We start from the raw sequence: 14,491 nt of genomic DNA, 5'->3' as shown, positions 1-14,491 counted from the left end.
ACAGGGTCATGTCTACCAACCTGACCACTTGTGAGTGGAAGAAAGTCTTCTATGAGAAGATGGAGGTGGCGAAGCCTGCGGACAGCTGGGAGCTCATCATAGACCCCAACCTCAAGCCCAATGAGCTGGCTCCTGGCTGGAAGCAGTACCTGGAGCAGCATGCCTCAGGCAGGTGAGAGGCCAGAAAGGAGGCAAGCATTCCTGGAGCACAGCCCTGGGCACCTTCCAGGCCGAGGCAGAGAGAGGTGTGTGGAGCCTCATCCTGGTGTCAGGTCAGGGAAGGGGCAGAGAAGGAATGCTGGGTAGGTGAAAGAGGTCTTGGTTCTAATCCCAGCAGTACCACTGACTCTCAGGTGGCCCTGCAGGTTGTGTTCTGTCTTTGAGTCTCTGTTTTCCATGGTAATTGAAGAGCTATAATATCTTTAGTGCCCCTGCAATATCTGACATTTTAAGTGTTTTCTTATTTTCATAATCTCTTAAAGAGTGGTGGGAACTGAGGGGAAGAGGCCATGAGGTCACCAGGGAAAGCCTTAGCTTAGGGATGGGGAGTCTGTGCTCTAGTCCTAGGTATGTCCAGTCAGCTCAATCCAATTTGATTTGAATACAAAAACATTCATTGGCCACTTGCTATGTTCTAGAAACTGTACACTTGGGCAGGTCACTTTCCCTGTCTAGGTCTCAGTGTTCATATTTGCAAAAGCAGGGGGTTGGCCTTAATGACCAATTAAGTGCCTTCCAACTCTATTATGTATGGGTCTGTGACAAAAAGACTTAGCTTTGGGTAGGACTTCCCTTAGGTCTGTAGGGCCTAGCATTGCATACTTTATAGGAGCCCTGTTTCTCCCATAGGCCAAGGAGACATGTCCATCTGAAGCCCACATGCCTCTCCCTTCTCTATACTGTGATTTGAGATTAGGACCACAGAATTCCCTGCCCAAGCTGCCTGAAGCTCATCTCAGGGGTCTTAGCAAGCTTCTTCCTTGGGTCCATCAATTCAAAGACAGGAGGCTAACAGGTGGCTGTGTTCTAGTAATTGGACACACTGGCTGGATGTTCAGACAACATGTTTATGTATGAAGCCCCTCAGAAGCAGCATGATGCGAAGGGTGGAAACAGGAGGCAGACTGTGGGTTGGGAGCTTGCATTTGTATTCTTGCTTTAAGACCTGTAAATGTCAGAGTGAACCTGTCTTTGACAGAGGCAGAGGTTGACTGGTTCGTTTCAATTCAAATCAATTTAAGAGACATTTATTGGACACCTGTTATGTGCTGGGTCCTGACTGTGTTTTTCTTTCTCTCAGTGTTTCTGTTTCATTTCAGAAAAATGAAAGGCTGATGATCCTTAAGGTCCCCTTCTGCTAGGTCTGGTATTTTGGGATTAAGATCTGAGGTCTGGCTTGAGGGAGAGGAAACAACTCTGGATTGGCTTGATTTAAGAAAGTGTGGAAGGAGAAGGTTGAGAACATGAAGCTTCTGAGCTGGCTGGTGGAAGGGGTGCAAAGGACTGGAAACTTGGGCACAATGACCCAGGAGTTTAAGGGCTGAGCTCCTTGCCTCAGGAATCAGCTGGTCCTATTCCAAGCTAGTGGCCTGTGTCTCCCAGCTGGCTTCAGGCAGGGCTGGAGAACTGCTGCTCTGTCCTATTCTGTGCATGGGTTCACTCTACCTCTAAGCCTTGGGACACATGAGTCCTGATGTCCCATAGCTCTGGCCAACATGGAGGTAAGGGCCTTTTGGCTCAGGACCACTTGGGCTGCTCTCCCTGCCAATCCTGCTTGGGCGGTGATAGGTACTGATCTGTGCTTTGTGGTCCTTGGGCTGAAGGGGTCAGGTGAGGTTTGGCATCACCTCTACTCCACAGCCTGGGTTACGTGGTGCTTGGTGGTATCTATTGGGTTGAATTGAATCCCTCATCAGAGGTCCTTCATGGCCAACATATAGGGGGCCCAGAGAGGGCCAATAATGAGGGAAGATTCAGCCCAATAGATCCTTGCCTGCCTGTAAAGCCTTTGGGTCAGGGGCCTGGTAGAGATTCATCCCAGGGGTAGAAGGAGCTTTCCTGGAGGTGATGAGTGCATTGGGCGGGGGTTGATGAAGTTGGGCTCGGCTAGATAAGGCCCAGGCCACTTCTCTTCGTGTTTCCTGAGGCTGGGACTTCAGGGAGCCCAGGGTAGACAACATGGTGAGTGTTCATGTATGTATGTATGTGAGGAGGAGACAGAGCAGGATCCACTTTCCCACTCTCTACTGCAGGGTGGAGTGGGACCTAGGGGTGATTTGTCAAGAGACAGAGAGTGTTCTTTGTGAAGGATCAGGGACCAAACTCTGCAGTGCTCTTCCTGCTGGCCTATCACCCCACCATCTGTCCATCTGGTGGATTCTTGGTGGTTTGTGCTTGACAAGGTTAGAGGAGTCTCCTCTTCTCCCTGGAGCAGGTAGGCTGTGTGAGTGAGATGTGCTGGTCATCTCCCTATCAGAGTCACGGGAGGTCTGACCCTCCTTATTGGACACGGTCACCCTTAATTTCACAAAAGAGAAATAAGGCCCAGATTAGGGGAGTATAACCACTGTGCAGCATCCAGGTGCATGTCCAGAGTCCATCAAACTTGGGGGAAGCTAGGTCCACCAGAGGGCGCGCAGGAGGCACGCTGGCGAGCACAGCTGGAAGCCAGACTCCTGGGGAACTGTGCTGCTCCATTCTCCCGGGGAGCCTACCTGGAGTGCTGAGGAACCCAGGGGGCTGTAAACACTCTGCTTCTACCTACAGGCCCAGGCACACAGGCCCTTCCTTTCCGGACTTGTCCAGGGCAAGCTGCCGCTAGGAGAGAGACCCATCTTCATCCCTCTCTCCCACCCCCGCAGGTTCCACTGCTCCTGGTGCTGGCACACCTGGCAGTCGCCCCACGTGGTCATCCTCTTCCACATGCACCTGGACCGCACCCAGCGGATGGGTTCAGTGCGCATGCGCGTCTTCAAGCAGCTCTGCTATGAGTGTGGCATGGCGCGGCAGGAGGAGTCCAGCATGCTGGAGGAGAACATCGAGAGCCTGGTGGACAACCTCATCAGCAGCCTGCGCGAGCAGTGCTACGACGAGGACGGTGGCCAGTACCGCATACACGTGGCCAGTCGCCCGGATAGCGGGCCGCACCGCAGTGAGTTCTGTGAGGCCTGCCAGGAGGGCATCGTGCACTGGAAGCCCAGCCAGAAGCTGCTGGAGGAGGAGGCGACCTACACCTCTGGTGCCTCTAAGCCCATGCTCCAGGAGGCCTCAGGCTACAGCTTCTTCTCTCTCCGATGGTGCCTCTTCTGGGCCTCTCTCTGCCTGCTCATTGTCTACCTGCAGGTCTCCTTGCACGGCTCTGTCTTCCTTTAGTGCAGCTGGCTGGGGCGGGAGGATGGTGCTTGCAGGGAGTGGGGGGGTGCGGGGACGTGGGGGAGACAAGGTCCTGGTCCTGATTCTGCTACAGATTCAATATATGACGCCGGACATCTCAGTTACTTTTCTGGACCTCCGTTTATTAGGGCAAGCTGCCGCTAGGAGCTTTGCAGAATGAGAGGTTTGCTCTAGTCTAGGAGATACTTAATGGTCCTTTTATTAAAATGTACAGTGATGGGGAAAAGGGAGAAGAGTACTAAACCTACAGGGAGGTATCGTCTCTCTCCAGCCCCATCTTCTACCCTGCCTTCTAATTTATGTCCATATTCCACACCCCATGAGGACCCCTTTATGTCCTGTCTTGTCCCTACCTCACTCTCAAGCTTGTCTTCAGCTGTTTCGGACCATCTTGCCATGGTTCCCCTTGGAGAAGTCAGTGGCCCCACCCAATGATCTTCAATCACTAGTCAGTGTGTCTTTGCCCAGCCTAGGGATCTTCAGGTGACAGTGTGGCTGAGTGTCTTCATTCAGGGGAGGCCATGGTTACAGGGAAGCAATAAAGACAGTGCCTCTCTCCCAGCACTCTCCCAGGAGTGCCTGCAAAGGCTTAATTTTTTACTCTGGCACTAACATTTGCTTGGTTGGAATTATTTAGTGCTGCACTGTGCAACGTGTTAGTCACTAGCCATATGTGACTGTTTAAATTAATTAAAATAAAATAAAATGTAAAATTTAGTGCCTCAGTTGCAGCAGCCACATACCAAGTGCTTAGTAGTCATATGTGACCAGTGGTTACCATATTGTACTGTGCAGGTATAGAACATATTCACATATATTTCTATTGGTCAGCACTGGTTTAGAACTTGAAATCCCCACTTAAATGTAGGTGGATTCCTAAAATGAGAGGTAGGTACAAGTTTAAAAGTGCATATGAAGCCTTCTGGGTGCAGGGACAGCCATGGTGGGGTCCAGTAGAGATACACAAATAAATACTAGTATGTAATGTCTGTGCTTCTGGCTGATAATTGATTGGAATCTGTGGGTCTCAACATTTCTTGAACTTACTTCCTGGGGAGACATTGAAATTCACTGCAAGATGATGACTGTGTGTGTGTGTGTGTGTGTGTGTGTGTGTGTGCGCGCGCGCGCGCATGCACGCGCGTGCTCTTGGTTTGGGACTTGGAGGATATATTCCTGCTCTACAGAAATGTGTGAGCTGTGGGCACCACTGCTTAAACAGGATATAGTGTGTGACTCTGCCGTCCTGTGTGAAAATACCTTGTAGCAGGTTCTACAGCTGTCCTAAATCCTGGGGACAGTGAGGGAAGGGGCAGATCTGTGAATGAGGAACTTCCAGGTGACAGTGTCTTAATTCAGGGGAGGTGATGACTAAGGGGAAGCATGAGCAGTAAAGACAGCACTTGTCCCCAACCCCTTTTCCTTTGCCCAGTTCATGAGACCACCCCATTAGGGAAAATGCATTTGCTGCGCCCATTCCCTCAGGCATGGCTGTGACTTAGGCAGTTTGACTCATGATCTGGTGTCATATGACCTGGTATTTATTATTGTCTGGAAGAGAAAAAAGAAAACTCTCTAATTCGCACCCCACATTGTTCCCTGATAGTCACATCTTTCTGTAGCCCACTGTTAAAGCCTCAGCCCCAAGTGGGGTCTGAGAACTGAAGATGAGAATCAAGGCTGATGTGTCTGGCTAGATGTGTTCCCAGAGATGAAATGATTTGGGCACTGTGTCACACTTGCCCGCTAGGTGTGCATCCTAGCTTTACTCTTCCCCAGTTGTGGCAGGGGGTTTCTGGTGGCTTATCCAATATATTCTGTGGACCTATAGGGAGCTGGGCAATCTGGAAGAATCTACCTTTGTCTGGGTGGACGGAATAGAGGTACAGGAAGAGCATCAGGCTGGAGCATTTGTGAATGAGCAGGCATGTGAGGTGTGTTCCCCTCTGTCAGTTACAGAAAATGCTCAGGTGGGCCTGTACAGAGTATGTGCCTGTGGGGTGTTGCTCAACTTCAGAGACCTGGTGGCTTCTGAGACAATAAACATCAGGAGCTCAGGGATCAAGTGGCCTCCAGAGGACTGTCTTCACCCTGCTCTGGTCCACCCTGGGAGTTTGAAAGGGACATGAAGGGACAGGAATGAGATGCAGTGACAACATCTGGGACTGACATTGTGTGTGGGACTAGGGGTAGACTGCTAAGATTGTGTCAAAGGGGAGGGGCAGGCATCAAGTGGGTCAGAAAGCTGAGGCTTCTGAGGTGAGGCCTAGGAGTTGACGGATGAAGAGCCACTGAAAATGGAAGTGACAATAAGTAGGTGAAATGAGATGAGGCCCCCAAAAAAGTCCAGAAGATAAACATATTCTCCTTTTTCATCAGCTCATTCTTCTCAGACCTCTACCTATTGAACTAAAATGACTCTCCCCTGACTCCACATCCTCTCTAACTATTGCCATGTAATGTTTTATTCCTTCAAAGCCAACATTCTCAAAAGAAGATTGCATTTCTCTCTACCTCTTATTTTTTCCTTAATTCATGGAAGTATCACTTCCAGGTCCCTGAAACTCACCCGTACCTCATTGCCCAACCGCCGGCCACTTTTCTGTCTGTATCTCACTTGGTTTTGCTGCTGCATTTTGCATCATCTCCTTGAAGATGCCATGGCAGCACTCGCTCCTGGCTCTCCCACTTCTGTTTTTTCTCCACTGTGAAAATCTTTCGCTCACCATCTCTTATACACTGGTGTTTCCAGGGAGTCTCTTACTCTGCTGGTTTTCCCTCAGTAACATATACCCATTCATGGCTTACGTTTTCACCGCATATGAATTCTGGGTTGTTATAGTTCCTCTAAGCATGTCTGATGAGCTTTAGGCCCCCAGACCAATTGACCTCCCCCTGGGAGCACCCTCAGCATGACCAGAGCTGATCTCATTATTTTTCCATCCAAACTTGCTCCTCCTACTTCTAAGAAATCTGGGAGTTATTTTCTGACCTTCTCTCCCCACCATGTACCACCATGATGAATCAGTTGCCCTGTCCTCTTGATTATTCTTCCCAAGGACCTCTAGGATTGGTTTCCTTTCTTTCCTTCCTGTTTACTGCTGACCAAATGCATCATTGGTGTGCCTTGCCTCTGTAGCCTTCTTAATGGTTATCATTGCTGTAGGTTCCTTCCTTACAGCCTACCTTCCACTATCCTGGGGTGGTTTTCTAACAATCAGATATGAACAGCCCACTATCCTCCTAAACTCTTCCAGAGCTTTTTTCTGCTAATGGTAACACCTAAGTCTCATTAGCCAGGCACTTCTCATTTCCTAGAAATAATAATATAGAAGATTTATTGAGAAGGTGCTCAATAAACATTTGCTATTACAATAATTTACTGTGTGTGAAGTGCTGTGCTAAGAGCTTTTTGTGCATTGTCTCAATTAGTTCTGAAAACCACCCTTTGAGGCAGATACTATTATATTATCTCCATTTTATGGCTGAGACTTACAGAGGTTTAGAAACTGGTGCATGATGACCCAGTTATTATGGCACAGTGCTGAGGCTGGAATTCAGGGTCTCTCTGATTCCAGAACTTAAGTTTTCAATCACTATGTGATCCTGCGACTTGGGATAAGCCCGTGCTCATCTAACCCTGATGCCAACTCTCCTGGAACACATATCCCATCCGGCTTTCAACTGTTTTATCTTCAGTGTCAGTTGGAGCACTCGTCCCATGTGAAGCCTCTTTCACAGCCCCAGGCAGCATTAGAATAGCACCACCTTGAGGCTACCTCTGCTATTGCCCTTATCATATTGTATTGTCACGCTTGTGTGCATGTGTGTCTGTCTACCACTGTTGGTTATTTTTCATCGTCTGTCCCCAGAAGGGTTGACTGACTAAATTCTTGTCTTGTATGCCATATTCTCCACCACACCTGCCCCCCAGCAAGAATCATCCTGTGTATATTTCATGTACATGGTATCCCCAAGCTGGAAGTGAAGAAAATACTGACTTTGTGCCAGCTATGATGTATAACTTCCCTTTAATAATAACCTATGAAACAGGCACTTTTACTATCCACACTTACTGAGGGGAAACTAGGGTTTAGTGAGGTGTCCAGTTTTGTAATGTTTGTGAGCTGGTTAGTTTTAATCTGGTATGGGAGTCCAGCCTGCCAAGAAATGAAGAATTAAATAACCCTGTTTGGGAAAAACAAACAAACAAAACCTCATAGACTCAAACAACAGCATAGTGGTTACCAGAGAGGGAGGGGCAGCAGTTAAATTTGGTGAAGGGGGTGAAATATATGGTCATGAAAGGACACTTGACTTTGGGTGGTGAGCAGGCAATGCAATATATGGATGATGTTTTATAAACTCATACACTTGAAACCTATATAATCTTATTAACGAATGTCGCCCCAGTAAATTTGAGAAAATAAAATAAAGACTGTTTGGGCCTAACACATTATATATATTAAGACTCAGGTCAGATCCTGGACAAGGACACAGTACTTTGCACAGAGGACAGAGCCACTTGCTAATATCTAGGTGACAGGTGGACTCCAGGCCAGTACCTGGAGACAGAGAGGGAAGTTGGGATTCTAGAAACCTGAAAACAGATGTCTGAAAAAATGTGCAAAAATTTTCTGCTAGCATGAGGACAGAGGTTCAGGAGAGACCTCTTGTAGGTATTTGTGGAGAAATGAACCATGTGCTCACAAAGTTTGTTGCTGTCACGTGGAATGAGTGTTTGTTCCCCACCCCTCATGAGGCTTTCCTGACCTGTCATGGTAGGTCCCTTACTATTAAGTCTTTTGTTTCTGTATCTGTCCTGTAACCACATCTCTGTTGTGAGTGTTACAAGAAGGCAGTGCGCTCTAACCCTGTGTGCATCTTTGTGCTGATTTTACACTGTTGAGAAAGCAAATGTGGCTTTCAGGGATTGCTGGTGGGAGTTGCAGAGTACAGATGAAGGGGACAGTAAGGCATGCAAAGGAATGCTGAACTGAGACTCCTGAGATCTGGGTACCAGTTCAATGGTACAGTAGAATGAGTCATTATAAATCCAATACCACCCCTAAACATGGCATGGAGTAGATTCTATGATTATACAGCTATATTCCTTCATTTTCATCCACAAGTCAACATATATCTATGGTGCTCTATTTTATTCCTGACCTATCCTAGAGATTCCACAATCACAAAGATAATCAGACATAGTCCCTGACTTGGAGGGCTCACAATGTGTCCTCATCATACCTTGGGGCTGAAGGGTTAGAAACAGCCTCTTAGGAGAGAAGAGATGTTTTGCAGAAGTGGTCAGGAGGTCAAGACTGGGGCTGGCAATGGGCTAAGTGCATCCCAAGCTGCAAGAAGAAAAAAGAAGGTGCTTCATGTTTAGGAAGTAGAAGCAAACAAGTACAGGAAGAGGCAGGGGATGGAACATAGAACACCAGAGGAACCTGGGAGCACTGGCTAGAAATAGGGCAGGAAAACCAGGTAGGCTGGAAGTGGGTGAAGACAACATTTTTGGGGCTCAAATAAGGAGTTCGGAGGGAGAATAATAAACATTTTATAGTCATTTTTAGAATTTGTCTTTAAAAAAAAAATTTAAAAAAGGTAGTGCTGAACAGAAACCCTGCCCTCAGGCCTTCTATGAACATCTGAATGACTATACATATTGTACTAGGCACTATGTATATATTAAGAGAAGCATTCAGTGTTTCCCTTCTCATTCTGGTCTTTTCCCATCCATCTCTCTTTCATATTCAGGTAGCTAAGAATAGTTTTAGTTCTCACTTTAGATATATGGTAGAAGTGAAGGATCTCTTCAAGTGCTCTGTGGACAATGAGAATTTGAGCTGCAGGTCAAAAAACTAACTTAAGTCAAACAACGCAGAAAGCTTTGTGTATTCAATGTTCAAAATAAGGTCAACTAACTAATTTATTAACCAGTGAAAGCAGGCAATTCGTTTCTGATTCCAATTGTTAATGCATGTTGAATTTAATTGAAAACAGTTATAATATAGATGATTTTCATTTTTGTATATTTGCTTTTTGTTATTTGTTTCCACAATAAGAATGAATTACTTCCTTAAAGTTTTAAATATACTATGTCACTATCTGTTATATGTAGTAAATTAATTAAACAAGAATAAATGTTCCTAGTTAAATAAAATGCATTAACTTTTTATTATGTATGTGTGTGTGCATTCGTATATGAAAATGTTTTTATAAAAGATGAGAAAGGGAAAAGCAGCCCAAAACATCTGAAGGTATGAGGTCATGGTGCTCTCCTGCTGGACATAAACAATTCCATAGAACACCAACCTCAGATAACACTACCCTGGGATGATGCTAGATCAAGGGAAGAGTAAGACCACTCCATAACCCACGTAGAAGCATACAGATAGAAGCATGAACATGGTCCAAACCACAAAAATGATTACACAACCCCCTTTCCCGGCCAATATTAGTGGCTCTACTTCTTTACCCATAATAACTTTTGCCTTGTTCTTGTCTTCTCACTTCTAGAAAAGAATTATTAAGATATCTACATAGAATCATCTCTATTTTCTGATGTCAACCAATCCAGAACAAAGCCCACTTACAAGAATCTTTTCCTAATACAGACCCCAGAGCTACAGTGTGCTCTTTCTAACATCCTTTTCTGAGATGCTTCATTCTTCCAGGGTGCTTTCTCACTCATTGCAATGAGTCAAAAACCCAATTGATTACAGAACACATATATTTTTGGTGATCTTTGGCTGCAGGGCATTGACAAATGATATATCTCTTATTCAATGTCTGTGGGATACTCAGATGTCTCAATAAATGTAAAAAATAAAACAAAAATATGCCAAAAGGTTTTTTTCCCCTGAATGTGAGATATTTAATTGTGAAAACCAAATGGTTAACCAAAATAAAATAAAATTCAAGTTTTTTGGAAATTTAAAAATGGTGTTTCCAATCACAGGATAAAATATATACATATATAGTTTATTTAGAAATTAAGGAGGAAAGCACTACACATAAAAATTATTTCTGTTTTAATGCTTATTAATCTTAAAAATTTATTTTACACTATTGTTAAATTTTTAAAAATCATTTTCCCATATGCATTTCATGAAAATTATATAAGCTATTAATTATTTTGGTAGGTGAGGAGGAATTTCATACATCCTCTTCCCTGCCAGCTTTCAACTTCCAGTTTTGTTAGAAAAATCTAATATTTTATAATTAAATGAATAAAGGACTTTATAACTCATACATTCTCTTTCAAGAGTTATCTTAGATATATGCATTATGTTTTGTAATATTAATTTACGAATCAACTCTTACATTTTATAGGTTTACTAGAAGCCCAGTGCATGAAATTTGTGCACGGGTAGGGCCCCTAGGCCTGGTCAGCAATCAGGGCCGATTGGGGCCTTCCTTCTCCCAGCTGCCAGCTGCCAGCTTCCAGCTGGGGCCTTCCTTCATCCTGTGCCACCCCCGACCCGGTCCTTTGTTTCACACCGCTCCCTGGTGGTCAGCACATATCATAGCAAGTGGTTGAACTGGTTGGTAAACTCTCGAGCGGATAATTTGCATATTAGCCTTTATTATATAGGATGTCTTCTCACCATCTTTAACCAGTTCACTCCACTTTGAGTTCTTTATTTTGACTTACTTTCTTTCATGTGAGGCACTTTTTTAAAAAAAAATATTTTAATTTATTTTTCATAGAGAGGAAGGGAGAGGGATGGAGTTGGAAACATTGATGAGAGAGAAACATTGATCAGCTGCCTTCTGCACACTCTCTACTGGGTATGTGCCCACAACCAAGGTACATGCCCTTGATTGGAATAGAACCTGGGACCCTTGAGTCTGCAGGCCAATGCTCTATTCACTGAGCCAAACTGGTTAGGGCTCATGTGAGGTACTTTTGTGAGTAATATTTTCAGAAAGGGTATGCATTTGGTCTGCTGACTCAGAATGCCTTTCTCTTGTTCTTATCCACTCCCAAAATTAACTTGGCTGAGTATTACATTTTCTGATCACAGTCTTTTACTCTGAGTTCTTCTCAAAAGCTGATAGGCATTATTTCAATGTTTTCTGGAATTTATTGAGGCAATTATATAGAGAAAATTATGCTATCAACATAATAATGTATATTTTCTTTTATATTGTCTAATCTAATGTAAAAATTATTGGTGCAATACCTCACAAATCTGGTAAAAAAAAAATTCAAGCTAAAGTCAGTAAGGTTTTGGTTTTTTTGTTTCTTATAGTCATTTTATCCATAGGGGAGATGGAGGCATTTACTCTGATTCTTTAGATTGTTTTCATGTGTTTGAACTATAACTTTTCACTTGCGTAATGACTATTTTTTGCTGTTGTTTACAGCCAGGTAAGTGGGGAATGTTCTATTGGAGATTATATCATGCATCTTCAAATTATGTGGTCTCAAACAAAGGAAGAAAGAAAATTCCTATTTTACCAAAGTTTTCTTCACTTGAAGAGGTATCTTGTTGCTAAGGGTGGGTGGGGAGTGAGCTCACTCAGATGTGTTCACCTTGCATGGCCCAGGGAGCACGGGAAAAAATTTCTTTGCTGTGTTTTGTTGTAGATTAGGTTGTAAGAGTACTGTTTCTCTCACTGACTGACATGAATACCTTATTAAGTGTGACTTTAGGAGACAGGGTCCCCTTGCCTTATATTTCATGCAAACTTAATCAGGAAGTCAGTGCAGTGACCAGATGCTCTCTGCCTGGGGACCTGGTACAGTTCCAGAGGTAGGATTGATTTGCTCCCATCGACTGTCCTTTCACTTGCCCTCATCTCCATACCCTTCCACTCCCAACTAAGGGAAGATTGGAAGACTGATCAGAGAGGCAAGTGGGAATCACATCATAGCAGAAACTTGTAGGTAATAATAGTAAGTGTATATTTTATTTTAGTTGAAAGTCCATTTATAATTTAGACTAAAACTTAACAAAGATCAAACATCACTTGTTAACCCACAAAAGAATATATAGTTCTACTAGAGGCCCAATGCATGAAATTTGTACAAGAGTAGGCCTTCACGGCTGCCCTCACAGCCCTGGCTGCCTGGGCCGCCCTTGTAATCCTGGCTTCATCCAGAAGGTTGTCTGGATCATCATTCTGCTGTTTGGCAATTTGGTTAATTTGCATATTATGCTTTTTATTATTATAGATAACTGATATAGATGCAGATGCATATTAGGTGATCTTTAAATAAGTTTTTTTTTTAAAAAAAATAGTACATTGTATTCATATATCTCTAGTCTTTAAGCAGTTTCTATCCTAGCGGTGGCAGACCAGTTATCGCCTAAAATTTGTTTTCCCCTTTTCCCATAGGGATAGGGTTTTAGCTCATACCCCTAACGGTATGGCTATAGGACTAAGTTCTGGCCAAAAGATACATTACACAGAAGTTATATGTGAAATTTTGGGGGGAAACTTCCTAAAAATAGTATTTAGGTTATCTATTGCTGTTTAACAAAAAACCTCATGGCAAAATACAAGAGTAACCACTTTATGATCTCTCATCGTTGCTGTGGGTCAGAAATATGGGAAGGACTCAACTGAGTACTTCTGATTCTGGGTCTCTCAGGCAGTTGCAGTCAGACAGTGGCTGGAGTTGAAGCATCTAGGGCTGGCTGGGTAACTCTTTTTCCACATAGTCCTGGCACTTCTCCATGTGGGCTGTTGGGCTTCCTCAAAACATGGCCACCTTAGGGCAGTTAGACTGCCCTGGTGGCTGAAGGCTTCAAGAATGAGTATCCCAGTGAGGAAAGCAAAAATTAACACCTCTTTTATGACTTAGTTTGACAATCACATAGTATCAATGATACCATATTCTAATCAGAACAGTCACTAAATCTGCCCAGTTTCATAAGTAGGAGGCAAAGGCCCTGCCTCGGAAAAACAGACATGCCAAAGGCACATTGTAAGAAGATCATATGGAATGGGAGATACTGTTATAGCCATGCAGTCTCCCATAGATTATAACCATGTGTCCTGTACTCTCTTCATCTTTATTCTTTTTTTTTTTTTTACCTTGCTCCCTCAACATGGATGCTGCTATCTTTGATCGTGAAGTCAAGATCATACATGGCAGAAGAACAAGATAGAAGTGATTTGGTACTTAATCAAATCAACAAGAAATTTTATGCAAGTGAAAAATAAACTTTTCTGCTTTCAAAGGCACCCCTATTTTTGGTCACTTGGAGCTGAACCTAGCCACAGTCTCCCAGTTCATCAGTCTGTACAACTAGAGCTGCCCTCACAGAGTGCTATGGATTATTCCCCAAACACACGGTGTTTTTGCTGTTCCCTGCCCTCCAGCACAGTGATCTCTAAGCCTGTAATTCTCTGGTTCTCATTCTTTTCCCAAAGTTTATTTTCTTCCTTTAAGTACACCCCCCACTTCCAAATGCCATCTTTTAAGAAGTTGTCTCAAATATCTAGGGACAGAATTAAGGATATCATTCAGCACATTCCCACAACCTCTTTCTTGAATCTATACTTAATAAATTCATACTTTCTTGTATGATAGTTGTTAGCATATCTTTATATCTCCTGGTGTGTTGTAAATGTCTTGAGGTTAAGAAGCATTTAACATGTATTTTTACAGTCCTTCTGCATGGCTGTTTTTCAGCACACTTACCTTGGAGTCTTTGTGCTCAGTGAGTTTCAATATTTTTGTTTTATAGATACTATTAATCTATCTCCATGATGATAGGTGAGAATTTTGCATTCATAATTTTGTAGAATAGATTTAAAGAGGTTGGACTACATGATAAGAGAAAAGGTAAGTTTAGGAGTCGTTTGTGTAAATATAGTAGTCAAAGACATTGATTAGCATTAGGGTCTACATTCATTCAATATTTGACCAGCATTTTGTGAAGATTTTATATGTTTGGGGCAATCTTCTGGGTTAATCAGGGTGGGTACACAGTCTCTGTGAATACCCCTTTTGTAAGGGACCAGGCATGCAAGCAAACTATCTATTTATATGTTTGGGGCAATCTTCTGGGTTAATCATGGTGGGTACACAGTCTCTGTGAAAACCCCAGGCATGCAAGCAAACTATCTATAA

General features: G+C 43.7%; 1 protein-coding gene across 1 annotated transcript; it reads left to right on the top strand.

The window, feature by feature from the left end:
- Positions 1-3,372, top strand: RTP2 (receptor (chemosensory) transporter protein 2). Its single transcript, XM_006765856.2, has 2 exons — positions 1-172; positions 2,862-3,372. Exons 1-2 carry the CDS (start codon positions 9-11, stop codon positions 3,370-3,372), a joined length of 675 nt encoding a protein of 224 aa, XP_006765919.1. The 5' UTR covers positions 1-8.
- The last annotated feature ends 11,119 nt before the right edge of the window (positions 3,373-14,491 follow it).

The sequence above is a fragment of the Myotis davidii genome, unplaced genomic scaffold, assembly GCF_000327345.1.
Source record: "Myotis davidii unplaced genomic scaffold, ASM32734v1 scaffold41, whole genome shotgun sequence".
NCBI lineage: Eukaryota > Metazoa > Chordata > Mammalia > Chiroptera > Vespertilionidae > Myotis > Myotis davidii.
The sequence above is the reverse complement of the archived record's forward strand: the minus strand, read 5'-3'. Positions and strand labels throughout refer to the sequence as shown.

Coding starts and splice junctions, on each gene's coding strand:
- RTP2 (XM_006765856.2), top strand. CDS start 9: ATGTCTACCAACCTGACCACTTGTGAGTGGAAGAAAGTCTTCTATGAG. Junction 173..2,861: donor GAGCAGCATGCCTCAGGCAG/GTGAGAGGCCAG, acceptor CCACCCCCGCAG/GTTCCACTGCTCCTGGTGCT.